At 42.1% G+C, this 27,374-nt stretch overlaps 1 protein-coding gene across 4 annotated transcripts; it reads left to right on the top strand.

Annotated features, from left to right (window-relative positions):
* SERPINE2 (serpin family E member 2) lies at positions 1 to 24,890 on the top strand. Of its 4 annotated transcripts, none has more exons than XM_049803678.1 (10): positions 1 to 52; positions 13,883 to 14,157; positions 15,360 to 15,479; positions 16,665 to 16,892; positions 17,963 to 18,160; positions 21,243 to 21,441; positions 21,586 to 21,686; positions 22,674 to 22,760; positions 23,311 to 23,394; positions 24,220 to 24,890. In XM_049803678.1, exons 2-10 carry the CDS (start codon positions 13,902 to 13,904, stop codon positions 24,255 to 24,257), a joined length of 1,311 nt encoding a protein of 436 aa, XP_049659635.1. In that variant the 5' UTR covers positions 1 to 52; positions 13,883 to 13,901; the 3' UTR covers positions 24,258 to 24,890. The 4 variants fall into 4 exon arrangements, with proteins under 4 accessions (XP_049659635.1, XP_049659634.1, XP_049659633.1 ...); XM_049803677.1 differs by lacking the exon at positions 1 to 52 and adding an exon at positions 10,534 to 10,646 and having other exon boundaries at positions 15,363 to 15,479; XM_049803676.1 differs by lacking the exon at positions 1 to 52 and adding an exon at positions 10,534 to 10,646.
* Positions 24,891 to 27,374: the final 2,484 nt, after the last annotated feature.

The following is a 27,374-nucleotide window of genomic DNA, read 5'->3' as shown; positions in this document are numbered from 1 at the left end:
CGCGGTGCAGCGGCTGCCGCGGCGGGATCGGGCTGAGCGCCGCTGAGGGGAGGTGAGCGAGGGCCGGCGCCGCGCCGATCCGCTGCGGGGGCGGAGGAGGGCGCGGCGCGGGCTGGAGGGCTCGGGGCAGCCGCCCGGCGGAGGAGGAGAGGGGCCGGGGCGGCGTGCGGGCTGTGCGGAGCGGGGGAACAGAAGTTTCCCTATTGATAACCCGGAGGCCGCTGGCCGCGAATGGTCGATCCGGACGCGTTATGCAGGGTGCCGGTGGGCTCTTCGGGGTGCCTTGCCTGTTACCTGCTCCCCCAAGTTTCCCAACGCCGGATGCGTGGGCGCTGTGGCGTGAGTGGGTGCTTCTGGCGTGGTGAGTCTGTTCTTCTTTCTGGTTTTTTTGAAAGCAAGGAGGTGTGTCGTCGTCCCCCCCGCCTCCAAGAAGTGGGTCTCCAGGCGGGTAGCGCTGCCCTCTGCCAGCGCCGGCCCGGCCCCGGGTGGGGAGCGCCTGGCCCCCCTCTGCCATCGATCGGCTCCGTCCCGCGTCCCCGCCGCCCCGGGAAGCGCCCGGATCGCCGCTGCATCCCTGGGCCGGCGTGGGAGCCCGCTCCTCTCTCTCGGATGCGAGAGGTGGCACTGCCCGAGTATCGGCTTTATCCTAAGAACTTGCAAACTGGAAGTTGGTCGCTTTGTTAGTGTCTCCTGTCTGCTCTGAGAGAGAGCTTGCTTTTCTTGTACTTAAAAAAAAATAAAATAAAAAATCATAATTAGTTTAGTAACTGAGATTTGTCTTTACATAGCGAGTGATAGAGAAATGGGAGAGAAGTATTTACAGCCATTGCCTTTTCAGGAGGAAGGGGTGTATACATTCTGTTATTGAAACAGGATTTGGATAGTGCTGGTGACCTCAAATTGTGTGTTGAAGCAGAGACCTGGTTAGCTAAAACTCTTACCTTGGCTCCCTTTTGAATAATGTGGGGAGCCTGCTTCGTGGATTGAGTTCTGGGAGGATTTGGAAATGCAAAGTATACCTCAGGAGAAAGTCTTTTGTCTCCTGTTTAAAATGGTGTTCAATACCTTGGCTCAATATTGTGCAATACAGGAGGATCTTCCCAGAGAAATAAAACCTTTGGAGATACCATTGCGCGAACAAATAGGTGTTAAAATGTCAGATTTCCCTTAAAAGTTGGGAATATCTGCTTATGGATTAGAGGCCTCAGTGTGATTTATTTCTCCCCCCCTCCCTTTATGCCTGCATATGATTCTGAAACATGGTTTGCTTTTTGTGGTTTTAATTGCATTCTTGGGCAACTTCCTGAATGAGAAACCTGGTGGGCTGATTATTTTTTTCACTGCACTGAAAAATTACTACTTTTCCCTTCACTTTCTCGTATGAGCATTTATTAATGTCTTACCCCCTGCTCTCCACAGGAATTCATTAGAAACCTGGTTTTGTAGGGACTATTCACAGAACATACATAGGTGTAAACAGCTGTACTGTCGTGTAGCTTTGAAAAAGGGGAGAAGCTGCAGAAATCCATGAAAAAAGTGAAAAGCAGCTGCATGCCTGCTGAGTGATCAGATGAGTCTTTAAAGTGTGTGAGGTGAAGACTAATATAAATAAAAAGGCACAATGATTAAGTAGATTGATTCAAATATATATAAGATGAGCTAGCTTGGAATTTTGGATTTTTATGGGGTGTGATTAAACCTGTGAGAATAGTAGCTGTTTGGCACAGGGAGTATACTTTGAGCAATGAATGCTAGTCCACAGCTTCTTTACAATTATGGACAAGTTGTATGTAAGACAACCTGTCAGCAAATTTTGTCAGTGCTCTTAAGATGCTGAAAAGCTGCTTATCTGGACATACCCTTGCACCTGCTACCCACATAGCAGGATGTTATAAAAACTCCTCTTTGCTTCAGATGGTGATATGGCCATCACTATAGACAACTGTCTATATATAGCTCTACGTACCTCATGTAGCAGGTGATATAAACTCATGTCAGTACAAAAAAGAAAACAACAGAAATCTGCAGTGGATTTTGTCTCAAGGTGTATACAGAAGTGTTGAAGCTTCTGTTTGGTGTTGTCATTGACAACCAGGAGAATAGCATGTCTTGGTGGCATGCAGAGACTTTTAGTGTGGGTCTCTAAATTGCACAGCCAGAAATGTGTTCCAGTCCTTAAAGCTTCTTAACAGCATACTGTTAGGCAGAAAAATGTCAAGCAGTGAGCCCAGTAAGTTGCACTAAGCACTCTTAGACTAGATCGAAGCGTGTGTGTATATAAATATATCAAAATAACCACCTTGCTTTATTGCTAGGAATTAAAATGGAGATGCATATGCATTGTGTACATCTACAGAAGGGAACAGTTCAGAGGGAGCTCCGGCTAGAGCTTTGTGTGGTGCTTTGCTTTGGTGGTGGTGGGCTCAGTTATCTACCTGGCTCATGCAGCCGGTTGCGGCTTTTGATTCTTGCTAGGCAACTGCAGTGCTCATGCTTGAAAAAGCTGAGGCTCAGTGGAAGGGTTTTTTTGGAAGCTGGAGTTAGGGTTGTCTGGACTGCTTGGATTGCTTAATCACAAGCATGCATGAGAGCATGCTTTTGTAATATTAATTAGGGGGAAATCCAGCCTAATAATCAAAACACTTCCAGTTACTTGTTCTGTTAACTGGATTCTACTGTTCCTAAGGGTCAAAGGTTTTATACATGGGAAGACATGGAAAAGAGGGATTAATCATCGCTTATCTGTAAAGTGTTGCTGCATGCAGTCATCTTTGCTTGTCTGTGGGCATCTCCCCAATCGCCTGTGACATAACTTTACAAATGGTGTTTTATAGCAAAGTACTAGCCTGTAAGTACCATGTAATTCAGTGCACCTATACAAAACAACTTTTGAATAAGCAGAGTGATATAAAGAATTGCTTCTTTTTAGTGTTGGAGAGCAGGTAGCATGGAGTGGCCAATCACCTACATATGAATTTAAAGATTAACAGTGTAAATTAGAGAACTATGAAATATAGGAAGCTTTCTTATTAAAGTAAATGGTTTCTGTGTGTGAAAATATGAAAAAGCTGAATATGTGCAACTGTGTACATGTTCAGGTATGTCTCCTCTAGGATGGTTAAAAGGATGGGGTGCTAGGAGACCACGAGGAGGTGAAAATAAAGGTGATAGTATTCTACAGCTGTAGCTAAACAAATGTTTAGGCTGGCATGCTATGGAAAAAAGCTATCCTGTGTTGTGCTTTTTCCTGTCTCCCCTTTAGTACTAGAATCTAGTTCACTGCTCAACTGCATGAATACTTCTGCAAGCACGGAGGATGTCACTGCTGAAGCTGGAGCCGGTGATCATGGACAGGAGGAAGATGGGGCAGTTTTAGTGGCAATGCTAGTATGAGCCATAGTTTCTTGAGTTGTTTGTCATAGCCTTGAAATACACTTAAGTGCTAACCGAAATGCTTTATTCATCCTTTAGCACCTCTTTTTGAGCAGTGTCTGTGGAAGCACATGAGTTTTGGCAGCTACTGTATCTTGTCTGTGGTCTGGTGTTTACCTTTAATAGCCAGAAAGATGCTTTTGCTTGTATTTCCAGGCTGAAATCAGGAGGTGATTCATGCCGGGGCCTGATAAATATGCCACAAAGTGGTTTAAGTATGAAAGCATATTCATCTTGTGGATTGATCTCCCCATGGTGGAAATCTCAGTCTTACTGACCATACTCAGCAATATGATGTAAACCATGTGCTTCAGGCAGCCTTCTGTTCTCTTCCTGGGCTTTAGAAACAGTGGCCTGAAGTTCTTTTTAGTATCTTGGGACCATGAGAGCAATTATGGAAGGCAGAAAGACTGATTACCAGCAAGTTCTGAACTGAAGACCCCTGCTCAAGGCTGTGTATATGTCATGGCTTCAGCATGCAGGTAGAAACTGTTTGTGAGAAATATTAGTTGTCAACAGACTGTAAGCTACAGTTGTAAATCACACTGGAGTCTCCAGTAGCAGTATAGAGAGATGTTCGTACATCTTAGCGCTCTCAGTTCAGCTGATGTGCGGATGATATGAATTCATGTTCACCAGCTATGTAGCTTTGACCAAGCTTTGTTTTCTTAAATGCTTTTCTTATTATTTAACAACTTGAACTTTAAACATCTATTCCTTCAGAAGGGCATGTTGTGGTATTTAGTGATGGTCCTCACTGCTTCCAGGTCAGTTGTGTCATCTGGTCTGAACTGCAAGCTCCTGTTCTGTTGGCCAACGGTTGTGAGTTATTTTGGGGCTTTCTTGTTTTGTTTTAATAGGAGAGGGGCAGTCTCTGTCACTTGCTCTGACAGGTTACAGGTACAAAAACAAGAGGAGAACTGAACATACCTCTAACTTTTCCTCTTCCGTTCTGTTATATTCTTCCTTTACATCCTTAAGCAATCTTAAGAAATCCTGTGTAGAAGTTGGTGGATTTATCTGTTAGCTTTGTCTCCATCTTGCTATATACCTCCTTCTTCCAGAAGGAGTAGTTCATGTAGCTTTCTCAGCAATGAAGCAAGCTTCAGGCCTCCAGCTGCTCTGGCAGCTCAGCTTAAGAGGCTGCTTTCCCAGCTAATTGCCTACTTCCTCTGCCGAGGTTCGTCATCTGTGTTACAGAAATAGCGATGGACTGAGTGGAGGCTTCTCAGACAATGCAGCTCACAACTCAGCCTACAAACTTTCAATCTGAACTGAATCAGATGGTTTAATATGCCAGGTCATGACCTGCTCTTTCAGGATTCTTGTGCATAGTTCCTACTCAGTTGTCCCTTTTTTCTGTGGAAATTTAGGTCTTGCCTTTCCAGAAACCTGTAGTAAAGCCAGTGGGATTAATTGGAACTGAGGTCAGATTAATGAAAAGAGTGTGTTTTCCTAAATACAGGTCTTCTAAATAGCTGTTAATTCTCTTATTAATGTAGGTCATCTTGCAGATGACTGAGGAGGTGTCTATCTCAGTATGCAGATAGGGTTCCCAGCACGATGCTTCATTCCCGCATCCTTACTGGGTGTGATTCCTGCATCCTAACTGCATCTGTGACTTCTGATCACTTTGTGGTTGGCTGGTTCTGCTTCTGAAGCGAGGGTGGGGAAGAAGATGAATATAAGTAAATGTTTGTATGCTGTAAATAAAAATGTAAATATCTCTATCCTTTTTGGTAACCTTCAAGCTAGTTCTGAAACGGTTGAGAAGAGGCCACTAGAGAACAAGTATCTGATGTTTCTGTGAGCTTAAGTCTGTTTCAGTGATGTTGTCCCAGAGAAAGAAAATCAATATGCTTTTTTAATCTTAAATATTAATAACTTTAGTCCTTGGCTGCATTATACTTTGAGTTACACATGTTGTCTAGTTTTTCAGATGAGAACAGGGTTTCTAAATTCACCTGCAGATAGGAAGTGGTTGATCATTAATGTTGCACAGTATTGTTAATAAATAAATGAAAGGCTTAGTCACCTGTCACTGCAGATCTCCAACCACAAGTGGAGTAAATGGTTAGAACAGTGTTCCTGATCTGAGTATTTTGTCAGATGGTAGCATTCCCTAGATACAAATGCTTTAAGTTTCAGGTCTTGGATATCAATTTGTTTGTGTAAGTACAAGTTCTTATAGAAATTCTTATTATGAACAGAGAATACTGGAGCTGTTCCCATTTATTTTTATGGTGAAATGAGTGTATCAGATACAACTCTGTAAATTTATGGAACTGGCAGCACTGTTATTACCACAGTCTTACCTCTTGTAGGAGGAAGAATAAGTAAAAACTTAGTAATATTGAATTACTTGCATTATTTTAAGTGGGGTTTCTTAAAGGCCATTTGGAAGACTGAGAGCCTGTCTCTTACTTGTTACCAGTTGGACATCTCTAACAAAAGCATGCTTAGGCTTTGGTTAGATACCATGTGGCCGATACATCCTGCCATCTCTCTTAGCTTCCCAAGTGTATAGAAATATTATTGCTACATGGAAAACACCATTATCAGTGGTGCTGTAAACCCAGACTGAACCACAGGGTGTGGAATGATGGGAACTGGGCTTTGTAAGTTGTTGTTTAATAGGACATACAACTACTTTTTTTTGTAGAGTAAACTAAACCTAAAAGAATCTGAAGACAATCATCTCTCTTATACTCTGCAGCAACTAGTGTGCCTTGTCAAAGCTCTGCTGAAATTCTCAGTGCTCAATTCTGTCTTTTAGCTTTCATTATTGTTTACAAAGACTTTTTTCTTTGCTTGTCAGTTATCTAGGTCTGAGCATTACAGATACTAGTATCTTGGCTCTTCTGAAGAAGGATGTGTGCTGGAAGTTCTCGATGTTCAGTCTGCTCCAAGCACAGCTCTCCATGCAGTCTCAAAGTGGCCATGGAGCCATGTCCACAAGGCTAATTCTACTCTCTCAGCCTGGTATGAGCAGGAGATGGGGCATGTGTCACTGGCCAGCAGATTAAAATTTACCTGGGGAGAGAAGGAGCAAGTTTCAGTTTGCTCTGCAGGGGTGTAGGGGTGTGAGAGTCCTGGTATCAGATGAGTCCTGCAACAACTGGAAATGAATAAGGGTACCAGGTTTACCTTTAATATTGTTTAAGGAAGAAAAGAAGGTAAAATACTATAGCAGAAGTAGGGGTTAAGGTAAAGGTGGTGGTGGGGTACCTGATAAGACACCAGCCATGGCTAGTCCAGCAGCTTGTGGGGTTACTTCATAATTCTGTACTTATACAGCCCATTACCAAAGAGTTAATATCCTGTACCTTATTAATGGGACCTGGCAATCCTGGAGGATTGCCTTTGCTTCTTAATGAGCCTGTATTTGCATAGTGAGCATTGTTAATGTACAGTAAATGTGGGAATTGTGGTACCACAAGGTTTTTCTTCCACAAAAACTTAAAATGGGAGCCTGGGTTATAGACCTGCTGCTGTATTTTAGGCAAATACTTTAATAATTGAACCATTGTTCCCTCTGCTGGGGTGAATCCAGAGCAAGAGGGTATAGCCTCAGTGCCATGTTGTGAAACACTACTGTGCTGCATCTTTTTGGGAAACTGGTTCTGCAGCATTAGTCATGACGGGCTGACTGTCCCATGCTGTTTCTTCATTATGTTAAAATAACCACATTGCATAAAGAACTTAAGATCAACAAAACCACTGCTTTATTAAAGGGACACCAGTAAATTAAAAACATACTTCTGTTTAATCTTTCTGATACTGTAAGACTTGATAATAGATCTTAGAGAAGGCTGTGGAAACTCTGCTTTAAATACAGGAGTAAATAAGACATAGAAACTTTAACAATAGTTGTTGAGCCTACAGTAATGAGAGAACACAGATAAAATTTGGAAGTGGCGGTAGAACTGTAAAGTCTCAGAATAATCTCTGGAAGACCCCTGCCCTGTGATATCAGCAAACCATGTATTTGCTTCATGAAGCAGGGCTAAAGCTGGCTTTTTAAATTATGTATAAATGAGGGATGGCAGTAAAAGCAAATGATACATAAACACCTATTTATGTTCTTGAAACTGAATAGTGCTTATATAGTTGTAGTGTGGTTACAACTGAGTGGTGAAATCAAAAGTTCTCTGGTGAAATTGGTCTTTGTAAAGTTGACATCATGCAGTGAACTACCATGAACAACCACCAAGTGCTGCAGAAGACAGATACTGGTGAGAAGAAAATCAGTCTGGCTTATGAACTGGAGATACTGGTCATGAGGCTACAGAAAGTTTTAAAAGGAGCTTATCTCTGTCCTTCCTGCTAAAAGGAAACTCCCAAGAAGTGGTAGTCAGGACTCTTCATAAAGAAGCACTAAACTCTGACTATGCTTGGACAAAGAGATGGTTCCCGTCTGGGGCCAGCCAGTTTTACAAGCTGGTGCTCTGCTGGGAAATTCCCCCTTGGCAGAGGAGGGCTGGTTCGACACAGCTGAAAGGGAGCCGTTCCAGATGGAGATGGTGCATCTTGAAACAAACACAAATGCACTAACAAACTGAGAGAATTAGAAATAGCAGAGAAAGGTTAAGGTTGAGAGAGTAAAGCCTCAGAACCAGTACTGTGCTTTTTGCAGTTGTGTGTGATGTGGGCTGTAGTGCCTGAAGTCAGACCAATATCTTAACATACAAAATGTTTTTTAAAAAACCTTCTGGCTTATCTCTGTGTACAAGTTATGTTTATCTCATGTTGACAGTAATGTACTCTTCAGAGCATTATAAGTACTGAGCTGTTTAAAAGCTAGCAATCATCCTTTCTTAGTAACACTCTGCATATACTGACCCTTCCAGGTATTGAGTAATAAAAATCTGTTTTGTTGTGTTAGATATTTTTCATGTGACCTGACATGTTAATATAATGTGGCTTTTACTTTTGTATCTATTGGGGATGTCTGTGGGGTGTTTTCCTCACAACTTTGCAGGAAGTACTGGAAAAAGTTGTTAGATGACGGGGAAGAACCAACATCCAGGATGTACCAGAAAACCTGGAGGAAGAAGAAACATTTCACAGTTCTGTCATGTGGAAGAAGCCACTTCTGAACTCGCCTGCATTCAGACTCCAGGGTCTTCAGCATTCAGGGTCCTGCTGCTCTGAACCTGAAAGTGTGTTAAGGTGTAGCAGAGCCCAAGCAGTATGGTAGGAGAGGGTACGGAATGTGAAGGCTTTGAGCTATAAGAGGCTGAGGCAGAAATGGGAGTTGCAGACACCTGTGAGGCAGAGAGGAGAAGCCTACCAACAGGCTTGAGTGTTTTAATATGCTGCCAAGGGTGCATCGTCTGAAAAACAAGACCCAGCATGTGACCTTCCCATTGCAACCAGTGGTCTCATTGCTTTGGAGAAACAATTGCCGTGTGCTCAGCCAGCTCCTTAAATGACCGTTAACAAGTTTGGTTGAGTATTTGTTCAGTCCTGCTGGAGAGAGTTGGTTAAATGCCTGAAGTGAAACTGCTTTCTTTTAGCTCACATGTCAGTTGAAATAAGACTTTTAAATTAGTAGCACAGATGGCACTGACAAGGAAACATCAACATCTCAAACCTGGAGAAGTCCCTGAATGTTTGTTCCAGGCTGAGTTTCTCTGGGCACACAGGCTGCCCAGTGCCTGCTTTGTGGGCTCAGGGGCTCTGAGCTTTTTGGGCTCAATACAGTAAGACCAGCAGTGCTGCAAGACTTTGCTTCTTAGTTTTACTCTGTTTAGCTGTGCTTGCTGCTGTTGTGGTTACAGCTATTCACAGAAGTGAAGTCTTGTGTCTAAACTTACTTAGGCTTGATACATCTTTTAAAGAAACTGCAGAACCCATCTTGCAGCTGCAAGAATGAGCCTTCTGGATTATACCTTACTGCTGTTGAAGGTAGGCTTCAAAATAAACACTTGGAGGTGTCTCATAGGATACAACAGTATTTAGTGTGGTTGGTACAGATATCTAAATCTACAGTTCACTTTTTCTTCTTCAGTTCATTTTGAAGCGTTCTTCAGGCTCTCTGGGACATCTTTTCTCCAACTTACATTTTAAACCTGGGTGTCTTTTCAGCTCATGTTTTTGCCTCTGATCTTGAACCAAACTAACTTCTCTTCCTCTCGGGAACAGTGCAGCAGCTTGGTCTGGCTCTGAAAACAAAGTCCTTCCTAAGCTAGGCCTTTCCTGTAGGAGGATCTCCATGCACAGCAGCTTTTTCAGCCTGGGGCTGAAGATGTAACTTCTCCCTGCTCCACCAAATGCCTTTCTAGACCCAGATCAAACAGTCCATATTAATGTAACTTTGCTTTTGTACCAAGCATTCTGTAAACGCAGGCTGAAAGCACTGTGTCCTCCTTGTTGACGTAAATACTTCCATAATAACTATAGCCAAAAGCTTAACTATGCATTATGTGCGTGATCTGAATAGTTGAGCCTAGTGAGAGTTGAGTATGCTGCCTAGTATGTATGAGGGTTAGTGTTTGCAACACTGGCTAGAGGCTGAGGTCATCCAAAGATTGGTAGCCTGAAGATGTTTCATCATCTGTCATGAAACAACACAAAACTATCGGTGCAGATACCCCACGCTGTGGTGTTCCTTTCTTGCCTTCCCCAGAGCTCTGCCTGACTGGACTACTTGTCTAAAAATACGCAGGCTCTGCAGTTAGATATAAGTAGTAACTACTAATTTAGCATGGTGTACAGGAGTTGGTATGGTGCTGCTCAGTGAGGCAGGTGGAGTAATGGAGTTCTCTGCTTGCTGTTGACAAGGCATCCCTCATACAGGTGCTCACATTTACGTGAATGAATTTGCCTATACACCTTCCTCCTTCTCAATTAACTTTGTAAAAATATAAAGGTCATAGGCAAAGAAATGCCTAGCTTGTATTTTTGTTTGGCTTTCTGAAGCATTAGATTCAAATTTAACTGTCACTAAGTTTTTAGCTTCAGCATTATGAAAACTTGTTGGTATTCTGTATAGCAGGTCAACTGTTTTCCATCCTACACACCCTACATCCTTTTGGATTTTTTTTCTCCTTGCACTGTACTTAAGCTGTTTCTTTCTTTCAGGATATGCAAATACGCTTGTTACTGAACTGCATAGAAGTCGAATATACTGAAATCCATGCCAGAAGCATTAATACATGAATGCCACTCTTGCTTGAAGATGAAATTAGCTCCCCAATTAGCTGGTTAAGGTATGCAATGGGCATGGCAGGGCCAAGAAGTGACTGTTCTGTAACTAGTGCTGAAAAGCAGTTTTATTCTTTTCCTGTGCTCAGAGCACTGCACAACTTTGTTTCACCTACTGAGTAGGTATCTGTTGGAGATTGTGCTCCAAAATGGAGACCAACCTGCCTTAATGGCATAGTGGGAGGGAGAGGTTAGGCAAGCGTGGAGACCTCTGGGGAAACCAGGTGCAGGAGGTAATAATTTTTCCCCTGAAACAAAGCAAAACCGAAATCCTGCAGCAGTGGCCTTGGAAGCAGAGTTGGGTTGCTTTGACAAGGCTTTACCCATGTGTCATGGGGAAATGCAAGGCTGTTGGTAGCTCTCACCCATCCTGAGTCTGGCAGGGGTTGTCACCAGTGAAGCAGAAAACGCGAGACTTGCAATATAGTGTGGTAAAGGCAAAGAAGAGACAAGCGTCTGACTTCAGTTAGCCTTGTGCAGATGCAGTACATAAATGACAATGAAACATGGTTTTATTTGGTTTCATAGAAGTGTCGCTCCTGTCTTTGCCCTCATAATATACTTCTGGCAATATGTGTCAAGGGTAGATGTGCTCAAAATAGCTTGATCTCTTCTGGTTTGCTGGCTAGATCAGGTTGAGCTGCCTCAAACAAAAGTAGAATTTTCAAATTGTGTGCTCTGTGATTGTTGTCTGTCACTATGCCTGGTCTCCATCACTACATGGGACAGGCTGTATTGCACCAACACTAACTGTTTGCTTGCTTGTAAGTGCATCTACTAAGAATATCTAGTAGTTGTGGTTTTCTGGTGGGCCTTTTTTTGCCAAGGTACTAGGTAAAGGTAAAAGTCTGATTAATGTTGGGATCAAGATTTTTTGTTTAAACTGCCCCTTGGGTCTCTGGATAGGGAGAAGAGATGGTCACCAAACCACCAAAGACAATCCTTAAACCCAAAACATAGTTTCTCTTGGAGTGGCAAGCCACGCTTGCCTCCTGCAAGGCAGCATTGCCATTGATGTAGAGCTGCTGCCTGCGAGAGAGGGAAGCCTTCCCCCAAGAGCAAAACTAGAGATTTCAGGTGACTTGTTTGTGAAAGTATCAAAGAACACTTAAGAATATCCCTTAACACTTTTAACTAAAAAAATTACAAGATCACTTTCCCTGTCAGGCTGCTGGTCTTCCCCATGACTGCTTCCCGTTGTACCCAGTAGTGTGGGGTGCAGCACAAATTTAGGAAGTGACTGGTGTAACCTGCTCAGGGAGGTCAGATGGCATTTGGGTTTTCTTCCTGCAGGGCTCAGCTGTAGCTGGCCAAATCCAGTCTAGCTTTCCGGCTAAACTTGAGTAGTGCCAGCTGATGGCTGGTATGGAGTTCCTTTGGAAGGAATTGTGCTTCAGTGACTCCAAAACAGCTTGGGGGATTAGTAGGTTGATGGGAAAGACTGTTAATTAGTGGGCGGGCTGTTAACCTGCTTTGTAGGACAGCCTTTTCACTTTTTCTTGCATAACTTAAAACAGTCCAACAGGTTCTTCTGGTCACAGCTATACTAACAGTTGGGTTAGGGGGAGAAAGATGTCTCAACTCCTGCCTTATTTCATGTTTGGTATTTGGTTTATTCAGTGCTGCAAGGGCAAACTTTGACGAAGCCAGTTCTGTCCCCTGAAATGAAGAAAGTGGAAATGTAGAAGAAAGTGGAAATGCTGTATTTGTTACTTTCAAGTGTTTGAGCACAGTTGAAGTACATGCTATTAAAAGACGATTAAATGAATCTGCACAAACACCAGCTGGTTTTCTGGTAATCAAGTGCTCCAGAATGGTTTGAACTTGCAGCGTAGGTAGGCTGTGCAATGGCAGAGCTTCTTGGTGCAGTACGCCCTTCCGTGTGAGTGGGAGGCGGCTGTGAATAACACCGCAGCCAAAATGCTCCCCCCGCCTGAATGCTGCGTCTCTGCTGGCCTCCAGCTTGGGGCCTGCTGGAGCCAGAAGAGCAAGTGTGCAATGCTGAGCAGAGGGCTCCAGGGGAGGAGACCTATTTTTGGTTTTTGCATGTGGTATGCAAACGAAATTTTAATCGGCTGTATACCTTCTGCAGCCTGCTTAGCCCTCAGCGAACTAGGGAACTAGTTGACTCCTCGGTGTGTTTGAGAGACTTAACACCCAAGCATGCTCTTGGAGCACCAAAGTCAGCTCAGCGTGGGAACAGGCTTGCTTGTTGGTCTGAAAATGGAAGTCAGGACTCTTGAACTGCAACTGAAATGTCTTAAAATAAAAATGTTGTGATTGAACTTCTCAAACGTGAGCAGGGAACCTAATTTCATGAAATAGGAGATTATTGCATGACTATGCCTCTAAGTACCTGTTTGTACTAACAAAAAAGGGATTGAATGACACTTCCATGACGAGGAAATACAGCTTAGTAGTTACAGTACCCAGTATTTAAGATTTCGGCTTGGTTCTCTAATCGGTTGCTGAGAGGTCCTGAACAAACTGTTGCTGCTGCTTGTGGCTCAGTTCCTAGGTCATGGGTGTAACGATACTGAATTCTGTTAGGTGTTAGACCTGCAGATGAAGATAGGCCCACTTTGAATGTGACATTCCTTCTGTATTTATTAGTTGGTGAATTTTCTTAAATGGAAAAGTACAGGCTAAAATCAAAACTTAACCTTGCATTTTAAAATCTAAAAGTCTTCTTCTATATTCTCATCACGGAAAATGCCAGTTATGCAGCAACTCTTTATTATTCCAGGCAGGTGTAAATTCCCACAGCAGAAGGTCTGTTGGCATATGTGTACATGCTTCTGTTCACTGCAGAAAGTGATCTATAAAATGTACTGTGCATCACATCTTGGTGGGCGAGGATCGTACCACAAGTTGTCTTAACACTGATTTATCCTAAAGGGCAGTTTAAATAGAATGCTAAGACTCCATTTAACTGAAACACAAAACTAAGTGAACTTGTGTGTCATGAGAGGTAGTCTTCCAACTTGGTGGCTTTTGTCCTGTCTTATAGTCACTGATACATAGCTATTTTATGGTTATCTCTGATTCTGGAAACCCTTAGACGTAAAAATACTGGAAGCAGTAAAACGCAGGTATGAGTCCCATTGCCAGAGCTCTGTGAATGATGCATGGAGCATGTGCAGGACTCGCCGGCTCTTTAGGTGACCAAGAATTTAAGTTGAAGATAAAAATGCTGTACTTGTGAAAGCTGACTTAACTTTCCCCTCTTCTTCTCTTATAGGTATCTCCAACCAGAAACCATGAACTGGCACTTCCCACTTCTCTTTGTTCTTGGGACTTTAACATCTGTATGTTCCCAGTTCAGTTTTTATCCTCTGGAGGAACTTAGCTCTGATGTTGGAATCCAGGTCTTCAATCAGATAGTGAAAGCTAAGCCTCAGGACAATGTTGTTGTTTCTCCTCATGGGATTGCATCTGTCCTGGGGGTGTTGCAGCTGGGTGCTGATGGCAAGACAAAGAAGCAGCTGACAACTATGATGAGATACAGTGTAAATGGTCAGTGATTCCTAAGGTGTTTCGGGGTGTGTTTTGTCAGAATCTTCATGCTCTTTTGAGATGGCTTTCAAAGTGTGGTAGATTGCATCATATACCAATTAACTCTGTTTACCAAAGCACAAAATGGACATGCTTGAAGTTAATTGGCAATTTGAGTATGGACATGTACATATACTTGAACTGGCTTATATACAGCTTTGTTAATGACTTCAGGGCCCTGGTTAGTTGCCTTCATCTTTGCAAAATTGATTTTCCAGAGCAGTGTGGATGGCAGGCCAGGGCCAGCACTATGCAGGAAGGCTCTAATACCCCATTTCGGGCTGTACTGAACAGCCCTTAATGTGCCACTCCTTAGATAACAGGGCAAGAGAATATTTCTTGTTACCGCATTGAAAGCAATGCAAGCTCTAACCATACAATTGATACTTTCACTTCGATGCTCTTCAGATTTGTTCATTTATGTTTCTGCTGTCAGGATCCCTGAATCTGTAGTTTTTGTAGTGCCCTCTTCTTGAAACAGCCGTTTCTGCTTCTCTGTGTGCCTGACACTGCATGCATCTGTGTTTATATTCCTCTGCTAATGTCTGCCCCTCAAGAGGGTGTAGGCTGAAGGTTCTTGCTGCTTTACTTTGCATGCTGAGTATTTTTGTGAGTGTTTGCCAGCAAGACTTAACATCTTAGTGCCAGCATTCTGCCTTCCTTCCAGGAATAGGAAACCCTCCAAGAGGTAAGTGCACATTTAAATCTTGAGCAGTATTGTCATTTAACATGTTGTCCTGTCTTCATTTGCTTTGCTGTTTTGGTTCTGGGTTTAAAATACAGCAAAATGATTTGTCAGCTTAAGATCTAAATGTTGTAGATTGAAATCTCTTCATGGGATAATCAACTTTAGGAGCATTTGAATGCTCAAAATGTAAGTACTTGCAAAAATTTTGAAGCATTGTATCAACTGGTTTTATTTGGCCTGCAGACTTCCTAATCCTAACTGTGAGACACAGAGGTTCTCAAACTCCTTAGAAGGTAGCCAGTACCTTGTTACAGAGACTTGTTCTGGGATGCTACCTATCTCTTTGCACGAATCTCCTCTGCTCTTGTTCATGATTGCCTTACCATCCTTTGGCAACTACAGCAACTGCTTCTTTGGAAAGGTAGTATTTGGAAAGTATTTAATTTATCTTTAGCTGTCTTTTAATGCAATTTAGCAGCTGGAAGCAAAGAGGAGAGCCAGCATCATGAGACCAGCCAGCTCTCCCCGGACCACCAGCAAGTGCTCCGTGGACCACCAGTGGTCCACAGAATACAGTTTGAGAACCTCTGTTATGGTATGTTCTCCAAAACAATTTGCCCATAATATTGGAGAGTAAACATGTAGAAATTTATACAAGCAGTACTGCTAAAGCATTCATGATACATGAAACAGCAAAGCCATCTGAGGCTTTTTCTTGTATGCAGCTAAAAGAATAACTCTGAACTAATTTATTCCCTTCATATCTCTTATCTTAAGCTTGTCTACATATGGAAGCAGTCTGGAAACATTGCTGCCCAAATTGTATTGGGAAACAGAGGGAGCCCATTAATAACTGCTGTAAAAGCAGCCACCCGAGGATCCTGTTCAATATCAGTTGAACATGAAGTTGCTTGCCTGGCAATAGCTTTCCTGTGTAGACAAGCACTCATTTGTAAGCCATAACAGCGGGGAGAACTGGGTATGGTGAACATAGCAGTTCTTCTGTGCTGCCATATGCCTTCTCTCATGCAGTGAAGGAGCTAGCAAGCACTCGATATGAGCTGCTTTCAGGTCCTAAGGATCTTGACTGTAAGCACTGGAACCTACTGCTCTCCCTTTTTCCTTTTTTAAAGGCAAGTATATGTGTTAAAGGATTGACTCCTGCTTGTAGCTGATTTAGGCCAGGAACTAGTCCTTAAGGAAACCAAGACTTGACTTGAACCTTATTATAGAAATCTTGACAGCTTCCTTTGTTCTCCAGTAAATGGAAAGGAAGGATGGTGAGAAAACAACATTTGTTTTGCACTCTAAGGTTCAAGACCACCTGTATAATCCTGCAGACCTGTTTGCTCTGAGTAAGCAGGCTGAGCTCTTGACTTTCTTTGTCACTGTCGCAATTGACAGGTGGCCTGGGCTTATATGATATGAAATACATTTTTGGAACAGCCTGTTCTGTCAAAGAGCGTGGTTAGTAGCTCCACACCAAGACTTGAACCTCAATATTATCCCCAGCGCTGTCCATAGCATTCTGAGCAGACAGCTGGAGGAGCAGCAGGCATCAATCACAGTGAAAGTCCTGTCTTTGCTAGGAAACAGCAGTGTTCTTCAGATGTGAGATCAGAAATGGGTATTTTGGAAGACCTCTCAGAATGCCTGCTTTGGTTGCCTTTTCTAGTCCAGCATTTAATGTCTGACCTTTCATGTCATTAATAGTTGCATATAAAGTAACTGTTTGTTCATCATCTTATTCTAAATTAAACTTGCTGTTCTTTCCAACTAGGAGTTGGTAAAGCGTTAAAGAAGATAAACAGGCTCATAGTCTCAAAAAAGAATAAAGACATTGTTACAATTGCTAATGCAGTGTTTGCAAAGAGTGGCTTTAAAATGGAAGTGCCTTTTGTTACAAGGAACAAAGAGGTGTTTCAGTGCAGTGTCAAGAGCGTGGACTTTGAGGACCCAAATGCAGCATGTGATTCCATCAACCAGTGGGTGAAAAATGAAACAAGGGGTGAGTATTGGTGAGTGCTTCTATGTGCATGGCAGGGTGGTGTCTGAGCCATCTCAGATTCAGATGGAAATACTGGGGAAAGATGGGGAGGCAGAAAAAGCTCTGCCTTACAGCTGAAAACTGTCTTTAAGCTGGCATTAGTGTGATATTTTAGAGCTGGTGGGCCAGGAATCTGCAGTCCCACTGCCCCAAAAGATGTGCCTGTCTGGCCTTGAGGGATATGTATAGCGTGTGTGTCCATCTGCCCATGGGATCAGGGGAGCTTCTACTGTGCCTTGCCTTAATACAACTGGTGAGAAATCCAAGCAGAGTTCTCTTAGAGCTATGCTTTCTCAAACATAAAAGATGCTTTCAAGCAATTCAGACATTTGGCTCAGTAAATCAGATTTGTGGAAAGCTGTAAAGCAGTTCAGCTTTTGCTCTTGCTGCCCTAAACTGTTGCAAGATATGGCCATGTTCTTGGGAGTCATGTTTAGTGGAGGATTTTTAACTAACGCTGCCTTGACAGAACTCATGGTTCAAACCTCATGGCATCTAGTTGCCAAGGTTACATATGCTAAAGCCAGAAATCACGTTTTGCAACATATTCGTAGTCTAGGTGAACTACATGTTTGGTATCTCTTGGAGTTAAACCCAGTGCTTCCTGGATGTGAGGAGTGTGTTAATGATGTTGAATGTGGTATTTGTGAAATGAGGCTGTCAAATTCTTTGACTACCACATCACCACTTTCACATAGCAGTGTTGCAAGCAGTGTGTGAATGGGAAAGTGCTTCAGCTGAAACCGTTACCACTAACATAGTCTTAAATCTGCTCATGTGCTGGAAAGGGTAAGGCCTTGCTAGTAATAACATCAGTCTATCAATTAGCAAGATATGTTTGCTTTCTAATTATCCCAAAGGTTTACTTTTTGACAAAAAATACCGTTGGCTTTATGAACCTCAGATGTATTGCCCCATGAGGAGTTGGCACACTCACAAAGAGGCCTAAAGTAACATGTGCTTCAGGTTCTTAGTGAACAGTAGGCCAGTGTTATGACAGCAAATACTCAGACTTTCTTTATTTCTTCTAGGTATGATTGATCAGGTTGTAGCTCCAGATGATATTGATGGCAGTTTAACCAGACTGGTTCTAGTAAATGCTGTGTATTTCAAGGGCTTATGGAAATCACGATTTCGACCTGAAAATACAAAGAAACGTCCATTTTATGGAGCTGATGGGAAGACCTACCAAGTTCCTATGCTGTCGCAATTATCTATCTTCCGCTGTGGTAAGCTCAGTAACTCCCACTGCCACCAACAATAGCTGTAAAATTTGCTCTTTCCCTTCAAACTAGAGCAAGAATTTGCTGCACATGTGGTGTTTAATGGTATTGCTTATTGTAGCTGATGTAGGAGGCTTTGTGCTACAAAATTATCTGAAACTGCTGAGGTGTGGATGAGCTTGCTGTGCAAGGTATTTAACAGTTGCTTAAGGTTGAGTACTGTCAAAGTACTTGCCTTAGCTGTTGCCTTTAAAAAGGGAAATCTGAAGTACCTGAACTGAGAATTCTGCCTGTTATTTAAGCTTTGCAGTAAGAAGAAATCGTTAGTTTTTAAGGGGTGAGAATAAAGGAAAAGTGCTGACTGAAACAGAACCCTGAAGTGTATCTGGTGATGACCTGTGTATGGAAGAAAGATTGGAGTAGAATCAATCTGTATTTTACTGTATAATAAAGAAATGGGACTTGCACAGTCCCCAGACCTGTGGGAGTCAAAGCAGCACAGGGTTAGTATGTTGGCTATATCTTGCAAGGTGTGAAGCTGCTCTTCAAATTCAAATTGAGTCACAAGTGAAAAGAAGTTCAGCAGGTTCAGCCAGACTTCCATCAGAGACTCTCAGAGCTGACATAGGCAGCTCTATACAACTGACAGTATACTTCAGAGCTTCTTTATTGGTCAAAGTAAGATTGAAGCTCTGATGAAAGCACATCTTCTGTTGTGTCCTTCCAAGAAGAGAGCAGTGCTGCCTGGAACTCGCTTCCATGTGTGCTAAATACAGTCTGAGAAATAGGCCTGAGAGTACAGCTTGCTATAAATCCAAAAAACAAGACCTGCTGTGCTTTTAAATGCCTAGTTTTACTATCAGTAGTACTTGACTAATAGTAGATTTGTGTTAAACAGCCGTAACTTTCTGTCCCAAACCCACATATTAGAGCAGATGTAATACTTCGAGATAACTGCTGAAAGTGTGAGCTGGGAGAGGTGGGGAAGCTTACTGCAGTGTATATTACTTATCTATGGAGTTTGAAAGAAGTAGCTAACTTAAGATGGGCTTTAGCAAGACCATTATCTTAAGTTTTTGTTTCTGATGCTGGTTAAAAACTCCATTATGTTGGTGTCATGGTTTAACCCCAGCCAGCAACTAAGCACCATGCAGCTGCTCACTTACTTCCCCCACACCTGGTGGGGTGGGGGAGAAAAGGGGGGGGGGGACGGGACACAAAAAAAACTTGTGTGTTGTGATAAGAACAGTTTAATAGGACAGAAAGGAAGCAACTGATAATAACAATAACAAAATTACAATAATAAAAAAAGAATTGGAATATACAAAACAAATTATGCACAATGCAATTGCTCACCACTTGCTGACCAATGCCCAGTTAGTTCCACAGCAGTGATCTGCCCCTCCTGCCCCAGCCAGCTCCCCCCAGTTTAGATACTGGGCATGACATCACATGGTATCGAATACCCCTTTGGCCAGTTTGGGTCAGCTGCCCTAGCTGTGTCCCCTCACAATTTCTTGTGCCCCTCCAGCCTTCTTGCTGGCTGGGCATGAGAAGCTGAAAAATCCTTGACTTGGTATAAACACTACTTAGCAACAACTGAAAACATCAGTATGTTATCAATGTTCTTCTCATGCTAAATCCAAAACATAACACTATACCAGCTACTAGAAAGAAAATTAACTCTGTCCCAGCCAAAACCAGGACAGTTGGCCTATGTTTAAGCTAGAAAAGCTATTGAGGCTAGAAAGGAACAAGAGAAATACTGCTGAGTTAGGACTAGTTTTAGGTTGGGTCTCTCTGGATATCCTAACACAGGGTTTCTGTCTTATTTATGCTTGCAAAGGTATCTTTAAAGGTTTAAATTTCTTAAGCATCTTAAATCCCATCAGTTGACTGTGAAGATGAACTCCCCTCCTGTTTGATATGCCTCAGTAGTAATGATAGTAGCATGTAGCAGATCAGGAAAGTAGTACTTTGCTGTTGGACTGTTAACCTTTTGTTACTGTCCTGTAGCTGACTATGCAACCAGTATTTTGATCTGTAGGCCCCAGTCTGAGAACCGCTGTCATAATAAAAGGAAATAATCAAACTGCCAAGCTTGACACAATTCCTGCAAAAGAAGTTCAACACAGCCAGTTTTCTAGCAATATGAGTTCAGTAAAGGCAGGTTGCATGGCCCTGGCAACATGATTAAATTTCTGATGAAGATGTTGATTTTTCAGCTTGGGCTGACAAGTGCAGACTTATATGAAGAAAAGAGAAAGATAATAAGGTCTTATTGCTATCCAAAAAGTTTGCCAGAAACGCTGTCTGTATTTAAACTGACAAGTTTTCACTTGAAACTCCTATAAAAAGCATTTGCTTCCCAGTCACGTGCCAGAAATCCCACAGTAACCAAAGGGAACTTGGAGGACAGGGTTGCTCAAAGACAGTCTTCCCAGCACTTGCTGTAACTCGGAGGCATTGCTATCTCACTCCTTCTCATCTAATTGGCCTCCTTCACTGCCTTGAAGTGGCTGCTCTCCACTACCGTCAAGGACTTAAGACTACTTCCTAATGAGACCCTTATTAAGCAGGAAAATGAAGTAAATGCAATAGACTACCTCAAACAGGAGGTCTTCCAATAACTCTTGGAGGAGAAAGAGCTTGTCTACAAGATCTCTTTGGTTTGGAAGTATAGTCTGCTGCTTTTCCTTGGTTTTTGTTTCTCAGTGCTCAGTTGGTTCTGGTACAGCTGAGGTCTGAAGTAGCGATCCAGCTGATTCACAGACCTGGTGACTTCTAACACTTGTCACTCTGGACTGATGAGGTTTTTCTGGGAAACAGTATGCATATCAAACTCAAATGAGCATTTGCTTCATGGTGTCATCCTGTCCGTGCTCTTTGTCAAACTAGCATCTGTACAGAGCCGATGCCAGTTTTGAAGGGTTGCCTAACAGGAAGGCAGGCAGTCTGACTTTTTAGAGTTGGTTTTAAAATGTGGGCAAAGCTTTCGTAACAGACCTTTATAGCTGTAGGTGTCTAAAGGTAAAATAGAGATGCAAGACTAACAATTATGGCTCATCAGGTTTGCTTATTTTTTTAGGCACTACAAGTACTCCAAATGAGCTGTGGTATAATATCATTGAATTGCCATACCATGGTGAAATGATAAGCATGTTGATTGCTCTGCCTACCGAAAGCACAACGCCGCTCTCTGCTATCATTCCCCACATCAGCACAAAAACAATAGGAAGCTGGATGACAACCATGGTAGCAAAAAGAGTGCAGGTTATTTTACCTAAGTAAGTACTAATATAATTCATTTCTCCTTCAGGGAATGTTTTGGGGGTCATATACATATATCTCCTCTCCATACAGGAGAAACAGCAGGCTTAAGGCAAATTTCCTGCATAATACTCATGCATTCTTTTTTTTGTTCCAACTAGATTTACAGCAGTAGCAGAAACAGACTTAAAGGACCCTCTGAAAGCACTTGGTATTACAGATATGTTTGACCAGTCAAAGGCAAACTTTGCAAAAATAACAAGTAAGTTGTTTGTTGTTGGGTTCTTTTTTTAATCCATGTTGGTCCTTATTCATAGTTTCTGGCACTGAATAAAGCACTGTTTTAGCAATGCAGTTGTCTGTTTCATCTTGGGTAAGTGTTACCATGCCATTGGAGCTAAGTTCTGTTTTGTAGCCAGCCAAACATGGCTGCTTGTTTCTGTTGAATGCTGCAGTGGCTTTTTTCCCCTTATCTTGCACTAAAGCAGTAAATCATATTAGTCAGCTTAAGATTTGGTATTACAACCTGAGTCTCAAGCATTGTCTAAATCAATGGCAGGACTTCTAACGATACCATACCTTATACTATAACAAATACTGCAAGTGCAGTATTTAACTTTTCCCTAAAGTGTGTGTTTAATGACTTTCTCTTGAGCTGTAGGAAAGCTCAAGGACTAAATTCCCAGTTTAAGGGACTGGACAAACCAGAGCTATAAATATTAGTATCTGAAAATAGGGTGTAAACATCTTTTGAACTCATGGCTCTAAAATGGTGTCCTTTTTTCTGTTCTCTGCTTCTGTTAAACTCCTGATTAGCTTCTACAGAGAGATCTGACAAAACAGCCTGCCTTTTGCTGAAAAATTCCTGTGTTTTATTGAAAGCAAGGTGTCTTACTAAGTGCCTTTTCCCCCTGACATTGAGATAAATGGGAGTGTAACTTAAATTCAGATAGCATATTTTTTCAGTCATTTGTTTAATTAAAACTAAAAATGCAAGCGAACACTTAAACCATGAAATAAGACCTAGTAAATGGGGAGAAGGGAGTTATTCCCTATTCTCTAACTACTAACTTAGTGACTGTAATCAAAGATATTACCAGTAGTGTTCTTCCCTGCAGCTTCAGGATTTCAGCAAGATTGTAGCAGCTTTTATTAGTCTTAGCCATGCTAGCATAGCTGCTAGCTACAAGGTACTTCAGGACTCTTGCTTTTATTTTTCTGAAAGTGCTGTTCTCCTTGGGTTTTTCAGGAACAGAAGGTCTTCATGTATCTCATGTTTTGCAAAAGACAAAAATCGAAGTTAGTGAAGATGGAACCAAAGCTTCTGCAGCAACAAGTAAGCAGCTGTACTGATAACTGTCAGACTTGTTGAAAACTGTGTTAGAAGGCTACACCACTAAGCAAAGATAGCCCACTTAGAGCACATTCCTGCAATTGTCTCAGACTTCAGATCAGATTAGTTGATGGATTTTATGTAATTTCTAAGGAAAACCCCAACTTGCCAGTATTGATCAGACCATTTGTATATTCTAAGAAATATAAACAGGCTTACTTCTAGAGAAGTGTCTTTTAATAGCTAACACTTTGGCCACCAATGTAATGTTCCTGGCTATCTGGGTGGCAAAGAAGACTAAGCTACTGCATCCTTCAGGTGACAACCCAAGACTTCCTTCCAGCTTTCTGTGGGTCTTGTGTTGTGTCTTTTTAATGTGGTTCCTATAAGAATGTGACCTGTACAACTTTAAATGTCCAAGTTGGTAGGTTTTAAGCATTTATCTCTACCTGTGCAAGCTTCTAGTATATGCTAGAAAACTTCACTTTGACAGAATATATAATGTGTTGTGGTCCTTGCTTTGTCTAACTTTAAACCATATGTTTCCTGCAAGCTGCAATTTTAATAGCCAGGTCATCCCCTCCTTGGTTCATAGTAGACAGGCCGTTTGTGTTTTTCATCCGGCACAATCCTACAGGTAAGCAGCATTTATCTGTACTTTTTTGCTTAGAAGTTGAATATCAGCTATCTAATAGAGACAAAAGAAGTCTGGAGCTACTGAATAACTATTGCTTTAAAAACAAAATAATCCTGCAAGTATATTTCTATGCCTTTTAATACTAGATTGTTTTATTTGGAATACAACTCAACGGGAAAATAGTATTGCCTGCCAAGTTAACAGAAACAAACATGGCAGGTTCATGGGTACAGAAGAACAGTCTTTAATACTCCTAGGTCCCCTGAGTGGAGAGGAGATAACTCTGTTACTGATAGTGAATTGGTGAATAGGGACCCAGCTTTCTGATGGACAGTAAAATAGTGCTAGGGCAAAGGCTAGAATAGGGGCTTCAGAGATATGGGGTGTTGCTGCAGCCTGCTGTGAACAGAAGTTAGTGCTAGAACATAGTGATTGTGGTTTCTCTGCAGTATGGGTTGACTCTCATACAGCAGAGCTGCCCCAGTTACTTTGAATTGCTCATCTACTTCTTGCAGTGACATGTGGATGATAGATATGCTAGTTAGTAGGGAACAAGATGCAGCTGCCAGCATTGGGGGAAGAGTAGGCTCCTGGCAGCAGTCCCTGTCCCAAGGCTCCACAGAGCATCAAGACACTGTGTGTCTCTAGAAATATGAGCTGGCCACCCATCCAAACATACGCTTCCCTGGGCTCACAGACTTAAGGGAGGCTAGACAAGACTGTAATGACGTGGCTTGGCTGTGCTCTGTGGACTTGATGCTTTTATGGAAAAGTTTAACTGTATTCATGGACTATGGTAATCCTTGTTTTCACTTTGTCCCTCAGGTACAATCTTGTTTATGGGACAAATAAACAAACCTTGAATGTGGAAAAGACTTTCTTCAAGGAGTAAACAGACTCATGTGACACACCCCTGTTCTAGTAAATATTTTGTACGCTACTCTTTGACTTCACTCAAGAGCTAGTTTTAACCACTGACTAGGTTTTGAAACAGGAGTCGATGTAGTTCTGGCTTTGTGGGGAAAAATACAGATTGAAAACTACAGTATCTCTTCAAAATGTCTAAAAGATTCTCTAAACTACTGAATGGTTACTTACACTAACAAACTTCTGAGCTTTTTCTGTATCTACTAAGAATTTTATGTATGGTTTTTGTGAGAGGATTTTAACAAAGAATGATAAATGTTTCTATTAATGTTGGTTTCTTCTTGTGTGTGGAAAAGGTCTGATTTTGTAGATACTGCCTATCAAGATGACTTTTGGTTCTTGAGTATCTTGGTACCTGGATATTCTTGGTAGAAATAGATTAAAAGTTCTAGTAATTTTTATTTTATATAGTGCATGTATCACTGAATTTTAAAACTAATGTGGTGTTAAATACACATCGCATTGTCCTGTCTTATTGTAATGTAAACTTGTCATTGCTAGTATACACTTTCTATGGGATTTAAATTTTTATATTTGTTTTTGTACAAAGGAAAAAATAAAACTGCATTATGAACAGTCAGTGTTGTGGATCATGGATGTGCTGATGGGTATTTGGGTCCAGAGCCCTGTGACGTACTTGTTTGAGACTTCCTTCTAAGGAAGGTGAAAGAAGGGTGGTTTTGTGAGGATTTTTTTTGTTGTGGGTTGTGGGGTTTGGTTGTGTTTTGTTTTAACTGCCTGCAGCTGATTACCTTTTCTGCTGAAGTCATTCTGCTGTGGATGAATTATCCATAGGTTCAGTAGCTGAAGAGCAAACTCTTTGTATTTGCTATGCCCAAGTTGCTGCTAAAACTGCCATATGAGGACATCTCACTGCACCTTCAGGGTCTTTCCTCCTGCTCCCTATGGTGTAGGTTATGTGCACATTTGCATGTTTGCAGCTCTTTACAGGAGTCTCCTGAGTGCAAAACTCTTCAAAAGATAAGCAGTAAATCCCCTTGCCTTGTCACAGATGTTTTTTTGTTTGCAAGCATGTTGTACGGCTCCTGCGGCAACTGAGGGATTTGGATGGGGAAGGTAAATCTTTGATATTAGTTGCTTCTCTTAAGGGCATGCTTGCAGTGAGGGGAGCCAGCTGATGGTGATCTGTGGGCAGAAATTCCTGCAGTGTTTGACACTCAGCCCTGGTGTAAGTAGATGACAGTTGCATGTATCCACAAGCTGGAGGATGAATGAGCATTGAGCCTCTTTGTCAGGTAAGAATACAAGATGAAGTGAAAATGCTTCCAGCAGAAAATATCTGAATGTGTCATGGATGGCCAGTCCTGACCCAGGGTGAGAGCTCATAATGCCACAGATAATGCACAGGCACTAACTTAGTAAGGGGGAGGGGAGTTACAAAACAGCTCTACAGAAAGAATGTCTGGCTCTAACTGCTGGCCTCTCTTTTCCTGCTTGAGTTGATTACTGCAAACTTAAAGAAGAATAAATCTGGCTAGCTGTCTTTTACGGGATGTATTAGTTGCCTACCACCAAATACTCATGAACTGGGAGAGAAGTACTCCTGCTGTGTCTTGTGGTGCTGCATGCTAAGGGCTAGGTCTCCTGCACTCAACTCCAAAGAGGTAAATGGAGAAACTAGCATAATCTAGTTCTCTTCCAATCTTACTGAAGAGAAAGTGAGCCATGCAGGCAGAAGACAAAAACAACCAACCAACCAAAAAAAAAAAAAAAAAAAGAAAAAAAAAGAAAAACCTCTTAAGTGCATGACTGATGTAAATAAAGATCCCAGTGCTGCGCAGATTAACTAAAGATTCTGATGCTGAGCAGGAAGGCTCTCCTGGCTAGCCTAGCCAGCCTTGCCTTCAACTCCTTGTATCTCATGCAGGTAAGGAGCAAAAGCAGTAATGGAATTGTACAAAACTCAGTAACAATTACAGTGACGCTTGCATTGGTTTGTCTTGCATCTAGCTTGGGTATGGTTTTTCCTGCAAAAATAGAAATGTTGCCTCACAGAAACTGTATAACTAGGACCTGAGCTGGACTTCAGAAGGCATGATGTATGTGAGAAGTGCCTGCTGGGGTGCAAGGTGCCATCTTAGGGCTCTGGAGCAGTGTGGGATTGTATTTCAGAGTAACAGTATTGCTTTTTTGATATTAAAATTAAATTACAATATGAGAATTAATTTTGCAGTTGCTTCTATTTGATATTTGTGGTAAGAATTCAAATATTAAGGGGTTGGCACTCAAACTGAACTCCCATAGGGCTTGCACACGGCAGCAGTGTATGCTCTGTGCAGCAAGCAGGCTTGGGATTAGATGTGGGCAAGAAAAAAAAAAATGCAGTGACAAACTGTAAACAACTGTTGGTCCCTTCTGTTAGTCCTGAAATAATTTGCGAAATAAGATGATTGCTTAGAGCACTGAACAAAGAGTAACTGTGAGCATTTTCTCTTTCCCGCAACCAGGCAAAAGCTGGACAACAAAGAGCGTGGCTTGGAAAACATGAACGGGCTTATTCAGCCTGATTGGGCTGGGCTTATTCAGCCCAATACCTGCCCAGGCTGAGCTCTGAGTAAACTGGTGGGGAATGTCACATTTAGCAGCTACTTGGGAGCTTCAGGGTTCTGCAGTACATGGCTGAAATAAGTCACCACTATGAAAAAGGGTTTTTCAGCTTTGCCACTTATGACGCTTGAAGCAGTATTTTTTTTCAGTGCTGGGAAAGGCTGAACTAAGATGCTTATGGTATTTGCTTGTAAAGGAGTTCAGGATGAAGGGAGGTGAAATAAAAGCCTGGGAAGGAGAGGGTTAGGTTTGCTGCTAAAAACTTCCTTTTTAGTAATGCTGTAAAAAAACTGTCTGTGCTTTTCAGTCCTGGGAGTTGATTCATATCAAATTTCCAGTCCTCCTTGACAGAGTAACTACAGTTCAGTGTGATGTTTTAGTGTTAGGCCTATGCTTACTGTAGTCTTATTAACCCTTACTGTAGCAGTCTCTTAGCTGCTCTTGAAAGGCTTTGGGGAAGCCTGCCATCTGCAGAGGTTGTCTGT

The sequence above is a fragment of the Accipiter gentilis genome, chromosome 6, assembly GCF_929443795.1.
Source record: "Accipiter gentilis chromosome 6, bAccGen1.1, whole genome shotgun sequence".
Lineage (NCBI taxonomy): Eukaryota > Metazoa > Chordata > Aves > Accipitriformes > Accipitridae > Astur > Astur gentilis.
This window is presented reverse-complemented; position numbering and strand designations above follow the sequence as displayed.